The following is a 17,744-nucleotide window of genomic DNA, read 5'->3' on the forward strand; positions in this document are numbered from 1 at the left end:
GTACAGCTACTTGGTTTGGAGCCACTCACACGTTGCATCAACACAGGAGCATTGCTTCATGTAGGGAAGCCTTGGAGGGATGGAAGAGAGAGAGAAAGCAATCTGACCATCACAAGGGTGTTTACTGTTAAATAATGTGACTAAGCAGTCGTCATATTTCCATGACTCACAAGCCCTCAGCTCCTTACACATACATGGTTTCTACAGCAGAGTAAGGCCAAGTTTATCAGCACTCACTATCCATGCACATTTATGACATGTTGGGTCTGCAACAAAATGTTGCAATGTAGAGTCCTCTTGTTCAGATTTCTAGCCAGCTGGTCATGCCCTTTTCCAGCATATTCCATTCCAATTTTCCATCCCTAAGAGTCAATCAACATTATATGCCAACGGAGCCTGCTCAGTCTTCATTGAGGTGCTTTAGGTCTCCTTACATAGCTTAGGGTTCCCACACCCCAAAGATTTTTCTCATGATACTAGAACCCAGGGTCATTCAAGGAAGCTGAACACTGGGTGATTAAGGACAGTTAAAATGAAGAATTTCTTCTCACTATGCATACAGCTGAACCATGGCATAGTCTCCTACAATGGCTTTAGAAGATGATCAAGGAAATTAATGGAGGCTAAAGTTATCAAAGGCCCATGAGGGCTATGACCTACATCCACTGTCTGAATGCTGGTTACAGGGAATCTCAATTGGGGAGAGTCCTGGTTAGATGGCCATCTGCCATGGACGCTTTAGTTGAATCCCGCATTGCAAGGGGTTGGACTAGATGACCCCCGGGGTACCTTCCAACTCTACAATTCTACTATTCTGATTCATAGGCCTCTGGCAGTCACTGGAGAACCAGATGCTGCACTAGATAGGCTATTCTGTACTTCTGCAAACCTTGGGATTTCCTCAAGTCTACTGAAACCTCCTCCACTTGCAGTGGATAGTGCTGTTTTGGCTACATAAAGATTCATGTTCCTTCTCTGAGTGTGCTGTTAATGCATAGCATGGTGCTTCCATTAAAATAACAGGATGCAAAAAGAACCTGTTTCTATTTCATGCCTTAAGCGCAACTAACTTACCTGACCTTCCAGCTCAGCGATGCGAGTTTGAGCACCCAGGAGCTCCGCCTGATAGCTCGCCAGGCTTTCTCGCAGCTGCGCTTGCAGACCCGCCAGCCTTTTTTCATACTCGCTGCTGTTAGGTGAGCTCAGCATGTGGGGTTCCAAGTGCAGGAGCTGGGAAAGGGCAGAGGAGTTGAGAGAGAAGATACAGGAGGCCGTTTTCACAAGGGAAGAATGTTTCACAGGCTTCACAGCGTCCCCATGTGCTGTGAATGTGACGGAACTGGGCTGGGGAAGTCTTTGCCCTCCCCAGATGTTGTGGGACTTCCATCATCTTTGACCATTGCTGACTGATAGGGGTCTGAGCCTGTCAGCAAATGTATGGCAGCAAGTGCCCCTTCCCCGTGGCAGAGAGCACATGAAAGAACCACTGTAAAATGAAATGAACATTCTGTCCGGCACTGCTCTTATCATTCAACTTGCAAACAGGGAAAACTTTGAATACTGTTCTTAGCATCACTCGTGAAAGAGTGCTGCAGTATCCACAGATCATGCCATCTGGCAGTCATGCATGAGTCTGATCTGCTATAGAAGAAAACAACTTGCTGGAGAGACATCTCCTGATACAGAAACACACAAATATGGGAAGTTATTTCCCCTTTTGAGGAACCCTACACTTATGGAAATTAGTTTGAGAGTGCGGTATATAATGTGGAACTGTAGAATCTCCCTTCCTGGATGTTTATCTAAGGAGAATAGCTCAGTCTCTGTTGGGAAATGCTTTAAATCAGGAAAAACTTTGCAAGTGCCAGGTACTGGTCTAGGGACAGTTGGGACCCAGTAGGTTTATGGGAGTATGAGAGCCTCCAATTTATCCCCGTAGCTGGAAAGAGAACACCAGACCCATAATGTGCACCAAGGTTATCTTGGGACAGGATGTGGCCGGTCCAGAAGTCAGTGCACCCTGGTTAATGGATTATGCAGCCTTCTGGGCTAAGTTCAGTTTCTATTTAAATACATGCACATTAAGAAAATAAAGTTCGGGAACTGTTATAACGTCTGTATGAACTGCTAGACGAGTGCTTGTTAAATACATTTATTCATCTATCCCAACCACTTCCGTTCCTCGATAAGTAATATAAAATATCACCTCCTACCTACCGGAGAGTGCATAGGAATGGGGAGGATTTCTTCATGTCCTGGGAAAAAAGTTGCAGGTGCTGTAAAATCAATCCATAAAGAGCTCAGATGCAGCAATGGGTTTAGATGCTATCCCTATATAGCAATACACAGGTAGGGACTGTATCGCCCATTTCTGTTATCTCACAGTTAAAAGGAGGTAGGATAGCTGTTTAGCTGCTCTTCAAACATAAAGGAAAGAAGGAAGGGGCTATAGAAATTTCACCCTGCTCTACTCCACAGGTCCCTTGCACAGAAAACCCTGTGGGCAAATGGAAGTGGGAAGAGAGTGGACAGGATGTAAGATGGGGCAGCTTAAGGATGAGTGGTCCCTTTCACTTCCATAGCACCAAGCGTGGCTTCAAACCTCTTTCTACCACACCAAACCCACAGGAGGAGGAAAGGAACATCAGCAGACAACAGGGCATATTAGCACTGAGCAAAGGAAAGTATCAGATTTCCAAATACAGTATAGAGTATTCTACTCCAGGTCAAAGAGTGGGATGGGGAAGGGGCCTCAGCACAAGTCTAAATCAAACTGGCAGAGAAATGAATTAAGAGATGACACTAGAAGCAAGATGTGCAACAAGAAGCTTTCCCCTTAGTTGGAGTACCAAACAGAACTCTCTCTCTCAGACACCGAGAGGAAGTGCAGTTCAGTGCACGACATTTGGTAGCCCAAACACGAAATGCTTCTATCATTTGCTATTTCAAGGTTAGTGAAGGTCAAACAGCATTCTTGGAAAGCAACTCTGCAGAGGCAGGTTCATTTATACCACTGATTCAGAAACAACAACACCATAATCAAAGATGGGAGGTATGCTGGCAATGTTCATTCCCTTGGCAGTTTAACTGGAGTTTGAATCTTACTTGTCTTACTGGTGTCTCCAAAGGGAGTCCCTTTCCTGGAATTAGATGGGAAAGCAGGAGTGGTTTGTTCCTGAGATCTTAACAGAGGTATGGAAGACCTGTGTCAAGCACAGAGACAGAGACAGAGAGAGAGAGATTAATGGGCATCTGAATAATCACCTTTTATTATGGAATAAGTGCCAATCTACAACACAATCAGGTATTCTACCCGTCTTTACATCATTCAATCCAACAGCTAATGAGCTGGCACCCTCTCTTTTAAACATCCTTGAATGCATAAGAATATCCTCATAATTCCACACAAATGCAGGTATTTTGCTCCAGATTAAATAATCTCTTCTCACACCACAATCCGAAACATGGTTACCCAGAAGTAACATGGTTACCCAGAGCAATTTGACAATAATCCAGAGGTCCTAAGAGAAGCCCTGATAAACCAGACCAAAGGCCTTATCTAGTCGAGCATCCTAGTTCCTGCAGTGCCCAATGACAATGCCCAAGTGGAAGCCCACAAGTAAGTTCTTACCCAGGTTGATCCAGTCTGGCAGGCCTATCGACTGGGGCAATAGACTGCTGATAGGCGGATGGAGCTCCCTGGCTGAAAAAAACAAACACAAAATCCAAAGGATGGGAATAGTTAATTAACACAATACTTCTCCCCAAAAATCAGCCTACAAGACTTGCAACGAGGCAGGGTGACATGTGCAATACCAATGGCTAAGTGCATCATGACTTGGGTGCCCATGGGAAATTTGCATAGTATTGAATTTGGAAAACAGTTTAGAGAATCTGAAGAACGTTAAGTGCAGAATTCAAGCGACCTCTGAGCTCACCTGGTAAGAGTGATGGGATCCACTTCCTTTCGGTGAATCTCCGAGGACCCGGGTCTCCTCTCTTTCTCCTGCGCTCGAGTTCTCTTCTGAGATAAGACATTGCTCAGCCAGCTGTCCTCACCATCATCCTTGATGGGTTCATGCTTTGGCGCTGCTGCTTCTTCAGCAGCTGCTTTTGACCTAGAAGGGAGATGGCTGGTAGGAACGGGGGGCTCGGCATCAGAAGGGCTAGGCGGCCTATCCAGTGTGGCTCCTCTGATGCTGGTCTTGCTGGATTCCTTTAGCGGAGGTGATGGTGGCAGTTTAAAATCATCCTCTTTCAGCCCCAGCCAATCAGCTGCAGTCCTGTTGCGTACAGGGCTGCCAGAATGAGGAGTTGCTGGTTTCTGGTCTGTTTTAAGCTCACTGAGATTCTCCGAGGAAAACCTGCAAATAGAAACGAAGAGAGAGAGAGCCAGGATTTTACAAGCAGCCTTGTGGGAGACCGAGCCACCTTTTGTGGCTTGCGCATTTACCATTACCTGACAGACTGTCGTCTTGACTGCCTTCCCTCTGGAATCATGGCCACAGTGGGTTGGTAGGCTCCAAAAGTGAACTCATCTCCCAAAGTATCTTCCTTCTCTGTACACAAAAAGAGCCCAGAGAGTCAAGCTGATGGGATGCACAACCACGCCCCCCTCTTGCTTTCCTCAGAGACTTAAGAGCAGAGGAAGCCCATGTGTTGCCTTCCAGATGTGGTGGGCTTCCAATGGTGGAATCCAACAACATCTGGAGAGCCACAGGCTCCCCAGCCCTGCCTTGGAAGCCCTGAAATCTCTAGGTACCTTTCTAAAAAAGCCTGAGGCTTTTCTGCTAAACATTCACGCCAACAATATTCCGAAAAATGTGAGAGGAATTTTCCTATATGCCACGGCTGCAGCTCGAACATTGATAGCAATGAACTGGAAAGGGGGAAATGTTCCAACCATAACGGACTGGCAAAATAAATTACAGGAATATGTAGAAATGGCGCCACTGACTAATAGCTTGAGAGGCAACACAAGACAAGTATTCGTACAAAAATGGGATAAATATAAGAAATATTTATGAAATTATAACAGTGGTATAACATGGCAGCATGTGATTGACCCTTATATAGTGAAACATGTGAGAAATAAGTCAAAAGGTACTAACTGTTGTAAGAATGTATTAGAAGGAATATAAAGAATAACTCAATAATGTTAGGTATATTCATTACTAGAATAAGGCTATACACTGGGAAATGATAGGAAGTCCAACTACACCTTTTTCTTTTTTTCTGTTTTTTTCTTTCTTTAATTCATATTAATAAATAGATAAGACAACAAAAGATAGTAAAAATACGAATTACTTCAATTTATGTAAGTAAACTGAATACTATTTGAATATAGTTTTTGCTTACATGGATTATATATATGTATACTCAAGAAGATATACAATACATATGTAAATGTATATATTATATGAAACGTGTCATATGATATAAGAGATTGTTAATAAAGCAAATAATTAAAAGAAAAGAAAAAAATCTCCAGGTACTAGCAAGTCGAAAAGATAGGTAGAAAATAGTGTGCAGTCTTTATTTTCTAAAAAAAGAAATGAGAAGTTGAAGCAGTAGCTCAGTGGCAGAGTGCATGCAGAAAGTCCAATGTTCAACCTCTGTTCTCTCAAAGTAGAGCTGTGAAGGAGCCCTGTCTGAAAGCCAGAAGAGCCACTGTCAGCTAGAGTAGACCGTAAGGAGCTAGATGGACCAGGTCTACCTTGCTATCAGGCACTATCTGCTCTGAGAGTGCTTAGGGGCAAACAACAACAGCTGCTCTCTAAGGAGGCTGGAGTATCTTGCTTGTGAAAGCTTGTGAAGTAGAACTAGAAACCATGGTGGCACCAAACCCTCGTCCATGAGCTGGCAAAGCAAGAGGAACAGGCTTTGTGTACAGTTGCCATGGAGGTGGCAGGAGTAGCAGCCCAAAGAGAGAGGGAGAGGGAGAGGGAGAGGGAGAGAGAGAGAGAGAGAGAGAGAGAGAGAGAGAGAGAGAGGCAGATAAGCTCTAAGTGGAGGAAATAAAGTCAGAGTGGGTGATGGCTGTGGGTGGGATGAAATTTGGCTGTGGGTCAGGAGATTCCCACCACGGATCTAAGATATTTTCAATCATCAAACAACCTATGAGAGAACTGAATTTCAGCTGCAGGCTTCTCCAGTGTTTAAGAGGAGGGGCAAAAGGACTTCCCAGAATACTGTGCGCATGAAACAGAAGAAGAAGAGGAGTTTGGATTTGATATCCCACTCAAAGGAGTCTCAAAGCGGCTAACAAGCTCCTTTTCCCTTCCTCCCCCACAACAAACACTCTGTGAGGTGAGTGGGGCTGAGAGACTTCAGAGAAGTGTGACTAGCCCAAGGTCACCCAGCAGCTGCATGTGGAGGAGCGGAGACGCGAACCCGGTTCACCAGATTATGAGTCCACCGCTCTTAACCACTACACCACAGGCTTCATCACCCCTACGGCACTTGCCTGCTTGCTTTTGATATTTCTTGTCCAGTTTGAACTCCTTGGGTTCTCCTGTCTTTGGTCTCTCCAGGAGCTTTTTGGCTGTTCCTTGCCCAAGCAATTCATCTAGCATGGATCGGGCGGGACGAGACTGCTCTCTGCCAAAACGAAGTGCAATTCTCCATCAACTAACCCATATGATCAGTTCAGAGAATGTGGAATCATAGAATCATAGAGTTGGAATAGACCACAAGGGCCATCGAGTCCAACCCCCTGCCAAGCAGGAAACACCATCAGAGGTCAAGAGGAGACTCTTAATGGCTTTTTGACCACCTTTAGCTATTATTCCAGCATTTACTTTAACTGTGCAGCAGATGAGAAAAAACTTAAAACACACGGGCTATTTATGATAAAGGCTCAGAACTAAAAAGTCTGGCTATTTCCAGAAATTAGTAGAAGGAAGTCTTACACCTCTATGCTAGAAATAGGTTTTAAGATGCTGCCTCCAGCACTCTCCCCTACTGCAGTTTCCAGTAACTGGTATTCAGGATACTGCTTTGCCAGAACATAGTCCTCATGGTTAGTAGCCATTGAAAGCATTATCCCCCATGGATTTGTCTGAATTCTCTTTCAAATTCTCTATCTTCATGTCATGCATCACTTTATAAGCCTCTATTGTTGTTGTTGTTTAGTCGTTTAGTCGTGTCCGACTCTTTGTGACCCCATGGACCAGAGCACGCCAGGCACTCCTGTCTTCCACTGCCTCCCGCACTTTGGTCAAACTCTATTGTATCACCTCTTAACTCACCTTTCTCTAAACTAAGAAGTCCAAAATGCCGTAACCTTTCCTCACAGGGGGTTTGCTCCACCCCCTTGACCATTTTAGTTGCCCTTTCATGTACCTTTCCCAACAATATCCCTTTTCCAGATAAGGGGACCAGAACTGTACACAGTCTTTTTCATAAGTCATGCCAGCCCTCTCTGGGGTGCACTGAAACTAAATCAGGAGCAACAGTGCAAACTATGAGTTCGTTTGCCTTAGCTTATCTCAAATGTTCAACTTTTCCAGTCATGCCATTAATCTCCTTTAATCTGAAAGTATCACACAACTCCATTTTAGTGGGTTTTAGGGAGATTGCTTACTCTCCGTCCTTTCTTCCGGATTTCAGCTCTGTCTTTGGGCTCTCGCCAAACCCCATGGCATCCATGAGATCATCTCCATCAACCTCAAATGTTAACTCGTCCCGCTTCCGTTCGGGGGCAGCAACGTGGCCAGGAGCTGCAGACACAGGTGTTCCTAATAAACGGAATCGAAAGAGATTGCACCAATGAGGTCTAACTATTACAAAACCGGTCTAATGGGCTTCCCTCCCCAATCAAGAACTGCTCAGATTATGCTCACAGTGTGACCAATACATAGCTGATAATTTCCATGCTAAATATTTTGAGCCAGATTCAAATAACCAGTCCTACTAGCAGAAGCCTGCATAAGGATTCCCGTTAGCACAATGGAAGTTAATGAACATGACTAAGTTAGATCCATTCTTTTCAGTGAGTCTGCTTGGCATAAAACTTAGCTGAATGCTACCCATGGAACTTGTTGCCAAAAAATATGCCATTACAGCCATTTTTTGTGTGTGTGCTAAAAATGTTGTGTGTGCTAAATGTTGGAGATTTGATTTATGTTTTAAATTATGTATATTTTATTGTTGCAAGCCGGTTTGAGACCTATGAAGCTTAAAGCGGAATTTAAAAACAACAACAAATAAACAAATTAATAGATCTAGAAGGGGAATAAACAAATTCATGGGGAATAAAGCTGTCAATGGCTACTAGTCATGATGGATGTATACTCCCTTCTGGGATTAGAGGCACAACACCTCTAGATGTTGGTTACTGGGGAACAACAAACCAACAACGCCAGAACTGGCTTATGAATATAAAGAACAATTTTACTAGAATAAATATATACCCTCATAAACCAACTAGACAATGAGCAAACTAAAGTGCAATGTGCATAACCAAGCCCGGAGATACTAATAAACATAGAATGTACCAGTGTCTCTCTCGTTGCTGTACTGGTTATCTATGCGATAAATATGTCATAACACAGCTGGAACAAAGGTTTCGCAGCAAGCTTCATCAGTCCATGATGCTAATCACTCAACACGGTTCGCTCAAGACAAAAGGTACTCACAGGCACAGCAAATATCCGGATAATATCCGGAGAACAGGTCTCATCTATTTGGCTTCAATTGATCATTTGGCTTTGCACTTCCAGCTAATGATGACCCCTTGAAGAACGCTTTCTGGCAACCGCTCCTACGTTTATTGCTTTGTGCTTCCAGTGAACGACTGTTTCTTCCAGCTGTGTTATGACATATTTATTGCATACATAACCAGTACAGCAACGAGAGAGACACTGGTACATTCTATGTTTATCTCCAGGCTTGGTTATGCACATTGCACTTTAGTTTGCTCATTGTCTAGTTGGTTTATGAGGGTATATATTTATTCCAGTAAAATTGTTATTTACATTCATAAGCCAGTTCTGGTGTTGTTGGTTTGTTGTTCAATTATTGTTATAACACCATTTACTGGGGAACAACAGTGGGAGAGGGGCCTTGTCTTCACACCATGCTTGTGGGCTTCTCAAAGGTATCTGGTTGGCCATTGTAGGAAACAGGGCACTGGAATAGATAGGCGCGGGGCCTGATCCACCATAAGGGCTCTTATGTTCTCACAGACTTCCAAAAATGCTACCACAAGCATTGATGAGTAGAGAAAGACTGCCAACCGTTTCATTTGCACAAACAAATGTGTGGTGTGCTTTTATTTGAAAAGATGCCAAGCCAATGGTGCAATTCTGGTATCCTCACTAACCTTTCTCTTTTGAGGTCCCAGCATTTGTTTCTGGAACACTTTTGGTGGCAAAGGAAGGCGCTTTCTTGACCATGTCCTCTTCTTCATCAGACAAAAGACCAGCTAGAGGGTCATCTATATCTGTGGGAGAAAAAATACATCTAAGAGAGTGGGCAATCACTTCAAAACAATGGAGAGAGAGAGCAAAACGGAGCAGCAAAGTTACACATCAGCTGCTGCATGGGAAGAGACTGCACTACTAGGAAAGGATTGAAGCTAGCACTATAGAGCAAATCCTTCTCCAGTGCTTAGTAAATTAATTTTATGATGCCTAATAGCCCTTTGTTTGGTGAATTGTTGTTCCATGCCCATCACTTAGGGTTGGATGGATTCCTGCAGCAAAATGGCCTCTGAAGTAGCACAGTGTTTTGTTATGGAAGAATCTGTATATTTTAGATCTGGAAGGTCGTGATAACATATTTGGCTGGCACATGTATTTGTGGTATGAAAAGGTGAAAGTACATAAAGGATTTACAAACCATAAGCTTACTGGGAATGATATATAATGAATTGAAAAAGGTGCTTAAGATAACATTTGTAAAAACAAAACAACAGCTTTTCTTTTGAGAATTATGGGATCAGAGTTACCTTAACAATATAGAAATTTATTTATGTTTGCAACGACTGCCTCAAGAATGATATTCACCCAAAAATGGAAAGAAGAAATCCCGACAAAAAAAGAATGGCTACAGAAATTAATGGACTATGCAGAAATGGCGAAACTTACCGGAAGAATAAGAAATCAAGATAACAAACTTTTTATTAAGGAATGGAAATAATTTATTGAATATTTACAAATTGTAAACAAATTAAGACATTAGCTGGAAAAGAATAAATAGAGTGAATTGGGATATGCAGAAGAAGTAGAAAAAGGGTAAATTCATGGAACTGCTGAAAGAGAGGGAGGGAAGTCACGGTTTGATAAGTGAGGATTGTTTAATTTTTTGTTGTTGAAGTGTTTATTTGTTATAAATGAAAATTATAAATAAATTTATTTTTAAAAATGAAGTAGCACAGTGTTGAATCAGGTAGGCCCCGTGTTGGTTGTGCATAAATATGTCACTGTCACACCCTAACCTTTCCCCATCCAGATGTACTTGTATGCTCAAACTTAGGTTTTTAAAAATGCATTTTACATGTGCGCATGCATGCTTGCGTACACACACACACACACACACACACACACAAAAAGCTCCCCTCTCATGTTAACAAGCAGAGCTTACCTTCAAAGGAAAACTTCTGTTTCAGATTTCTGGAAGTGGTGAGAGTAGAGCTTGGATTCTTAGTGATTCCACCTTCTGAGTCTCCTGTATTAAAACAACAGGTATAGCGGATACTTTTGCTCGTGTCCAATTCTAATGTAACAAGGAAAGTTTTGTCTCAAGTCACTGTGAACTTAAATGCTCCTTGCAGGTGCGAGTCAACATTTTGAAAAGTCTGGAGAGGATTCTGTAGGTGCAACATTAGAAGCAGATAAGGACACAATCCATTCCTTTTCTCAGGGATGTTATTAGTCCTTAATCAATAAGTGATCATCATAGACATGGCTACAAAGATGACAAGAAGTTGCTTCAAATTTGTTTTAAACTGTTTCTCATATAGTGTTATATTGTGTTTTAACTGTTGTAATCCACCCTGGGACATTAGGGTGAAAGGCTAGTAATAAATTGTAGTAATGTTAAGAATAAGAACAGGTACCACTAAGAGATTGTTTCTACTATAGTAGCTCTTTACACAAATTTGAGTATTACTTGAGTCCTGAAACAAAGGAGTCTTACGTCTCTCAGTGATTGATGTTTTCTTAGCAGAACTTGCTGGCTCATTCAACGGCCGAGTTTTTGCCATATTCTTCCCCAGTTTCTGAGCAGGCGCTTTCTTTATGCCTAGAAGATCAGCGTCCATGTCATCTATATCCTGGCACAGGAGAGAACACATATACTCAAAATGAGTGTATTCCACTTTTTCACATCTAGCAGAGCACAGCACACTCAAATTATTTTTGCCCTGCCAAAGAAAACCAAAAAAGTCCCCTCAATTTACCTTCAAGGTCTCTAGAAGAGCTCCAGGGTCTGCATCTGAGATATCAGGATCCTTAGGGGTGAATGAATGAACACACAAGTTATTGCTTAATTGCTTGTAGTATTTGTATGCTGCCTTTCAATAAAAGAGGGGAGAAACCAAACACTCCAAGGCACTTAATCCAAGTGCTGCCAACATATGCAAATTATTAATCTGGGGCTCATACTCCAAAGAGACAAATATTGTGCCCCAGTGGGAAATGGTTGGAAAAGTTCTATAGGTCCATGTCCTCCCCACCACCCATGACTGAAGTTGATGTACTGTATATTCTCCTTTCAATGCCATGTTTTCAGGTACAGCAACAACCTGCAGGAACACACCAGTAGCTGTCCAGTTGCATCAATAGAAATGCCTTCATTTACCTTGCAGAGAAGATGTGGACTCTTATTTTTTCCCCCTCACCTCTGCATCTTCTTCTTCCTCAAGAACCATTTTGCTGAAGACATCATCCCCCAAGAGGCCCCTGGGGAGTGGGGAAATCCAGAGCTTAGGATGTGCAAGAAAAATAATAAAATACGGTAGCCTAGAAAACAACACCTGAAATGTTTCATGGCTTCATTGAAACACCCTCAAAATTACTCAGATTTCAGTAGTGCCTCTACTTAGAAAAGGTTCTTAAAACAGAGGGCAAATTGAGAGTTGCTGGGGAGAAGCAATAAAGGGGGAATTCTCAAGAGGCTCCAACAGCACCGCTATCTTTTTGTGTGTGTGTGCTGAAAGCATTAAAGTCACAAATAGCAATGCCATTCCTTACTTTTTGCTGGTCTGTGAGGCGATTCCTCTGGGTCTTCCTGCACTACTACCAAACGAGGCAGGTTTGCTGGATTTAAGGGGAACGTCATCTAGGAATGAGAGATGGGGATTTTAGGAGGTTGCAGCATAGGTTTTATCCTTTGTCCTAACAGTTGCACAGCAACCTGAACAACCTCTGATGTTGGCAGTCTCAACAAACAAGCTAGGGGTTGAGCACACTTTGTATAAACATAGACCCAGGCAGATTAGTCGTGAAGTATATGAGCAGGCCAGCATGGTGAACACAATGGTTGTCTCCATCTTCTTGAAACGCAGTGAGGCCCCAACATTCTCCTCACTGCACAGCAGCCATCACAACTAAGTCACCTAGGAAAATGTTTGCCCATATCTCCCTTAAAACAGAACATTTCTTACGAGAATTAAAGCTGACCACAGAAGCTAAAAAGATCCTTAAAAACAACCTCCCCAAATCGAACAAAACAGTAAGAACAAGAGTTAAAAAAGAAAAGTGCAGACTATTAGAATCATGTATGAATAGTGTGACTTTACCGGACATCTGAAAGAGTATTGATGATTACACCAGGCAATTTTACTAGGGGAAGGAACTCCACAACCAGGGCACCATCATGGAACAGGCCCTCCCTCTAGTAGCCGTGCCTCATTTGAAAGTCTTACTTGACAAACTGGTTCCTACGGAATTTTCAAACACCTTTTTCCATTTCACTCCTTATTTACCTTCATCACCAAGGAGATCACCAAGAACGTCATCAATGGAGCCTAGAATAAGACAGAGTTTACAGTCTCAAAAATCTACCCCAGCATAAACTTAGGAAAGGGCTTGCTGCAACAAGGGAGATCCAAGGCCACCATATTTTGACAGGAACTCCAGAGACAAGAAATATATAGACAAATCAACTCCACATATGTCATAGATCCTGTGTATTGGCTCCCTGTGAACCGAGATCAACCACTTTACAAAGGTCTCAAATGTGGGTTTGAAAGGGTTGGCATCCCTAGCTGAGATGGAACCTGGTTAGCACTAGCTACAGGCACCATTGATGCAGATATAGGGGATGTAGCTGACAAAGTCATTCAATTAGTACAAGGACTTCCACCTATCCCTTTCCTTCCGGAGTAGATTTCAGAGGAAGCACAAGACAAGGAGGTAAATTCCTGTTACACACAGAGAAGTCCTTGTGCTACTGGAATGATTGGATATAACCCATAATGCTGTATTTTTATTAAAGCCAACAAAGGAAGAGAGTGGGTAACTCAAATGGGTGAAGCGTGTGGATTCACATACCCCAAAGGCTGGCTGGCTCTCAATGGGCAAAGCAAGATTTGCAGTGTTACACCTTTATTATATTTTTCCATGAAGAATGTTCTGTGTTCTAAGTTCATTAGTAACCATGAGTGGATATCCATTGCAGAGTAGTAGGCAATCTTTGTTGTTTCAAAGTTGGGATAAGTGTTTTTCAGGTGATTGTCCCTAGCAAGTATTCAAGTGAGCATATCATGTGTAGCTCTTTGGACTGCTAAAATTTATCAGAATTGTCAAAAGCTTTTTTGTACTTTGGTTTTTCTTAAAGTTAAATGATGCACAAGAAGTACGTGCTATTATCCTCAAATATTTTTAAGTATTCCAATAAAAAACTCTACAGTTTAAAGAACATTGCATGCATTTTAATTTTCCCTCTTAAATATTTCAGATCAAATGCCAGTGGTGCATTGGGACAAAATATTTAAGATGGGTCACTTTTTTTAGCTTTGTTTACAAAATACAAGTAAAATAAACACACTGAATTAGATCACTCTTTAGTGCAGCAAAAAATGTTCCAATGAAAGCTGGAAATTTCCCAATACACAGTAACTTATATAAAGTAGCTTAATTATCATAAAAAAAGAATCCAGTGCTTTCCCTCCCCCAAAATACCCACACTACTACATAGGGCCATAGTGTTATTGGCTCTGCTTTTTCCTCAAGCTGATGATGAAAATGTTACATCTACTGGATGACGCTATGGGAAACTATCTCCACCCCAAGCCAATACCAAAAGGGTCATAAAAGTGTGGAAACACAGACACACATACTTTTCAGTCCTTTCTTCGGTTTCACTGCCTAAAGGGGAAAGGGGCAGACAATTTGTTAGAAAAACAAAAGCAAAGACAAAAGCTTTACTAGCACAAACTAGCTCTCTAAATGCAGACAGGTGCAAACTCTAGAAACCAAGAGCTGGTAGCCATAGGGAGGGTTCCCATGTCACACTAAATGGTTTAGCCTTAAAAGGATAACTTGCAGTAAGCCTCAGATTTGCACATCCACCACCACCTGTCCTCTCCTCCGGCAGAGAGCTACAGTTCTCCGAGTGGGTTTAACAACCAGTCACTCTTCACAGGGAATTCTGGGTACTGTAGCTCTGGCAGAGGAATAAGGGCCTCTTAACAACTCTCAGCACATTTAACAAACTACAGCTCCCAGAATTCTTTGGAGGAAGCCATGATTACTTAAAGTGGTATAGTGCATTAAATGTATGGTGTGAATGGGGCCCTGTTGTGTTCTGGCTATAGTAGAGTGTACAGAGGATAGTCTTTCCTTTTTGCGTTAATTAAAGTTAGTTGAATGGACAATTTCACTACGAAGTGTATTAGCTTGGGTTGCCACCCACAGGGATTTCATGGGAGGAGTGGGGAAGCAAGAACTATAGATGTGGATTTGGATTCCTAGATACATACTCAAAAAAACCTCTCTGTGCCTGAGCTAACCTCTCTCTGGAGTATCATGTTGGTGTTTAGGCTAGCTGGGACAGTGGGACAGGGCCTTGCCCAATCCATTAGAAGCAATTGAATAATGAGGCTTGCCTTACCATATCATGACTCTCAATGGCATATTCTGCCTCTTTCTCGTGTTCCACTCAGACATTAATCATCTTTATGATGCTAATACAGTGGACAATACCTCCGCCTCCCTCACCTAAAAAAAGAAACAGAACAATAAAAATTACCAATTTAGCATCATAAATATTTTTCATTTATTGAGGCTTTGAAAGTAGTTGTTGGCATCCGTCTGTCTCGGAAGAGACAGTGCATTTGGTCAAGCTGTTGGATGGCAGCAGTGCCTGCTGTGGCTGTAGAAACCAATGCGGGGAAAGGATACATTTTATTGATTGTTATATGGTGGCAAAGAGCTCAGAGAATTTTATTTATTTAAAGCAATTTCACCTTGCCAAAATAACATAAGGTTGTTTCTAGTCTCACAACAACCTTATGAAGAAGATTGAGCTATTGCAACTTGCCCAACAACACCTGCTTCACAGCTAGTAAGAATCTAAATTTGGGTGTCCCATATCCAGCTCCAATACTTTAGCCATCACAGCACACTACCTCACTGGAATGACTATGAGCTTCATAAAACAAGCACCCTAATGCTTTTGCAATTTATTACAGCCTGTTCTTATGCAGTTGGGGTACACATTTGCTCATTGAAACAAATGGGCAAAGGCACTCTCCAACAGCATGGGATTGCAACCATGGGCGTAGCCAGGATGGGGGGGGGGGGCAGAACCAAATTATCTGTGACGCAGTTGGTCAGTTAGTTAAGCATTTTTATTTATTTGCTTGATTTGGGGGGTAGGCACCTGCCCCCCTTGCCTACGCCCATGATTGCAACTTTAAACGGTACCTTTTTCTTTTTGCCATGCTTTTATTTTTCCCTGTGGAGTTAATGATAAAGGATAATATTCCCTTGTAAAAAGAAGTTATAACTAAGCCTATAACACAATAGGGCCACAGAAGGAATCCGGAGTACTCCACTTCAAACTGGGTATCTCTCTGTAGCCCCTTGCTAGCAATCATCAAGCATAAAGCAGAAGGGGATACAATCCAGCCCTGTCGAGTTAGGTTCGCTTACCAATATCAAATTTATGCTGGCAACACTTGCACGTGTGGACATGCACGCGTCACACCTGTGGCATTTTAACGTTACGTTTTATACACGCTTCCCGGTGCCGGTGGAGGCGTGCCTGCACCGTTGCCCATGGAAGCATAACCGAGTTACCATGGCAGACGGCGTCCGCGGCAAATGCTACCCTTACACCGGCAGCGGGAATAAATCGCCCCGCAAACTGGCCCCTTTCCTTGGGCTGGGAGGCGCCTGGAGCCTCCGACGCCTCCGGACCCATGCAGCCTCCAGCCTCTTCCTTTGGAAACAGCAAGAGCACAGCTACTCTCACCTGCGGTGACCAGGTGCTCTCCAAGCAAGGGAGGTTCTTCCCAGCTGAGTGGCCGCAAAGCTTTCTGGGAAACGTAGTCCCGGCAGAACGCTCTGCCCATATACTGTACTGCGCACGCGGAGCTACGTTTCGCAGCACGCCAAACCGGAAGTCGCCCGCTTTTGAATGATTCGTTCAGGGGGGGGGGAATGGAAGAACGTTGCTTCCTTCTGCGCAAGCGCAAACGGCTCTGTGCAGGACCGGCCCCTGCAAGATCGTTTCGCGTGGCAGCGCCTGCACTGTGGAACTCACTGCCTATTGAGACCAAGCATGAGGGCACATGAAGCATTGCCCCAGCTGCCGGCTGTCATACCACCCGTCCAGGATGTGGGCCTGTCTATATCGATTCCATGGGTCTGCTCTGAGTACAACTACTGTTGGAAATAGCCTTATTTTAAATATATATTTTATAACCCAGGTGGGGAGTTTCTAGCCAGTAGATCAAAGGCAGCCTGGCCCTCAGGACTTCATAACCTTCTGGAGTGCTTTTGCCTGGTTGGGATGATTCCTTGAATTTTGATTATGCCCCTTGCTTAACCAAATGGAGAGAGGGGGTGATGCTTTCCTCCTTTACGACAATAATGGTCATATTTGTCATTTCGCTACCGTTTTGCCACTAGCCATAGGGGAATGCAGCCATCAGGCTGAGAGACGGTCCTCCACCCCCTGGGCCCATGGTGTTCCATTCTCTGTTATTAGCACAGATAAAGGATGGGCTATACATCTTTTAAAGAATAACCAAGCAGACAGACAACAGTTGAGCTGTACCCACCATTGTGAGGACGGAGGAGGTTATGATGATGCCTCCTCAGCTGCTGCCATTGGTTGTGAACTGCCTGTGATGTCACAAAAGAACATGGCGCCTGAGTGGATATGTAAAATCGGAACAAGTGGAAAGCCAAGGCAAAAAGAGAAAAGACGACTTTTTCCTTCCTAAAGAGAACACAGTCGGCAACAGCTGTGGCATTCAGCACCAGGTCCTTCCACATACCGGTGAACTGGCAGTCAGAATGAGGTGATCACCCCACAGCAGGAATCTGTGGAGCGATGAGAAGGCAAGTTCCCTTGTGAAGCAGGATTGCAACTTGAAGGTGGCTGATATCCATGGTTGGAAGCTGGCAAATGTTGGTGTGGGGAAGCCATTGGGGAGTTTGCATTTGAAAAGCAGTGGATGCCAGAAGGCTGAAGCAGGCTTATGTTTGTGGATGTAAGCTGGTTGAAATTCATCTTTGGAAGCTTGTTGACATAAGCTGTGTGGACATTTGTGGATTGAAGCTGGA

General features: G+C 43.2%; 1 protein-coding gene across 8 annotated transcripts in view; it reads right to left on the reverse strand.

Annotated features, from left to right (window-relative positions):
• The window catches only part of FBF1 (Fas binding factor 1), a 28,492-nt gene extending 11,944 nt beyond the window's left edge, over positions 1-16,548 (reverse strand). Inside the window, exons 1-18 of one of the 8 annotated variants that reach the window (XM_077924224.1) lie at positions 16,426-16,548; positions 15,061-15,167; positions 14,288-14,315; positions 12,932-12,973; positions 12,198-12,285; positions 11,846-11,906; positions 11,405-11,455; positions 11,143-11,278; positions 10,588-10,671; positions 9,326-9,445; positions 7,586-7,739; positions 6,467-6,600; positions 4,460-4,559; positions 3,939-4,364; positions 3,632-3,703; positions 3,106-3,203; positions 2,218-2,255; positions 1,075-1,230 (exon numbers count right to left, since the gene is read on the reverse strand). In XM_077924224.1, coding sequence (XP_077780350.1) covers positions 1,075-1,230; positions 2,218-2,255; positions 3,106-3,203; positions 3,632-3,703; positions 3,939-4,364; positions 4,460-4,559; positions 6,467-6,600; positions 7,586-7,739; positions 9,326-9,445; positions 10,588-10,671; positions 11,143-11,278; positions 11,405-11,455; positions 11,846-11,906; positions 12,198-12,285; positions 12,932-12,973; positions 14,288-14,315; positions 15,061-15,063 — 1,791 coding nt within the window. In that variant the 5' untranslated portion in view covers positions 15,064-15,167; positions 16,426-16,548. The other 7 variants (XM_077924221.1, XM_077924223.1, XM_077924222.1 and 4 more) reach the window with 7 other exon arrangements.
• Positions 16,549-17,744: the final 1,196 nt, after the last annotated feature.

This window comes from Podarcis muralis, chromosome 2, assembly GCF_964188315.1.
Source record: "Podarcis muralis chromosome 2, rPodMur119.hap1.1, whole genome shotgun sequence".
NCBI lineage: Eukaryota > Metazoa > Chordata > Lepidosauria > Squamata > Lacertidae > Podarcis > Podarcis muralis.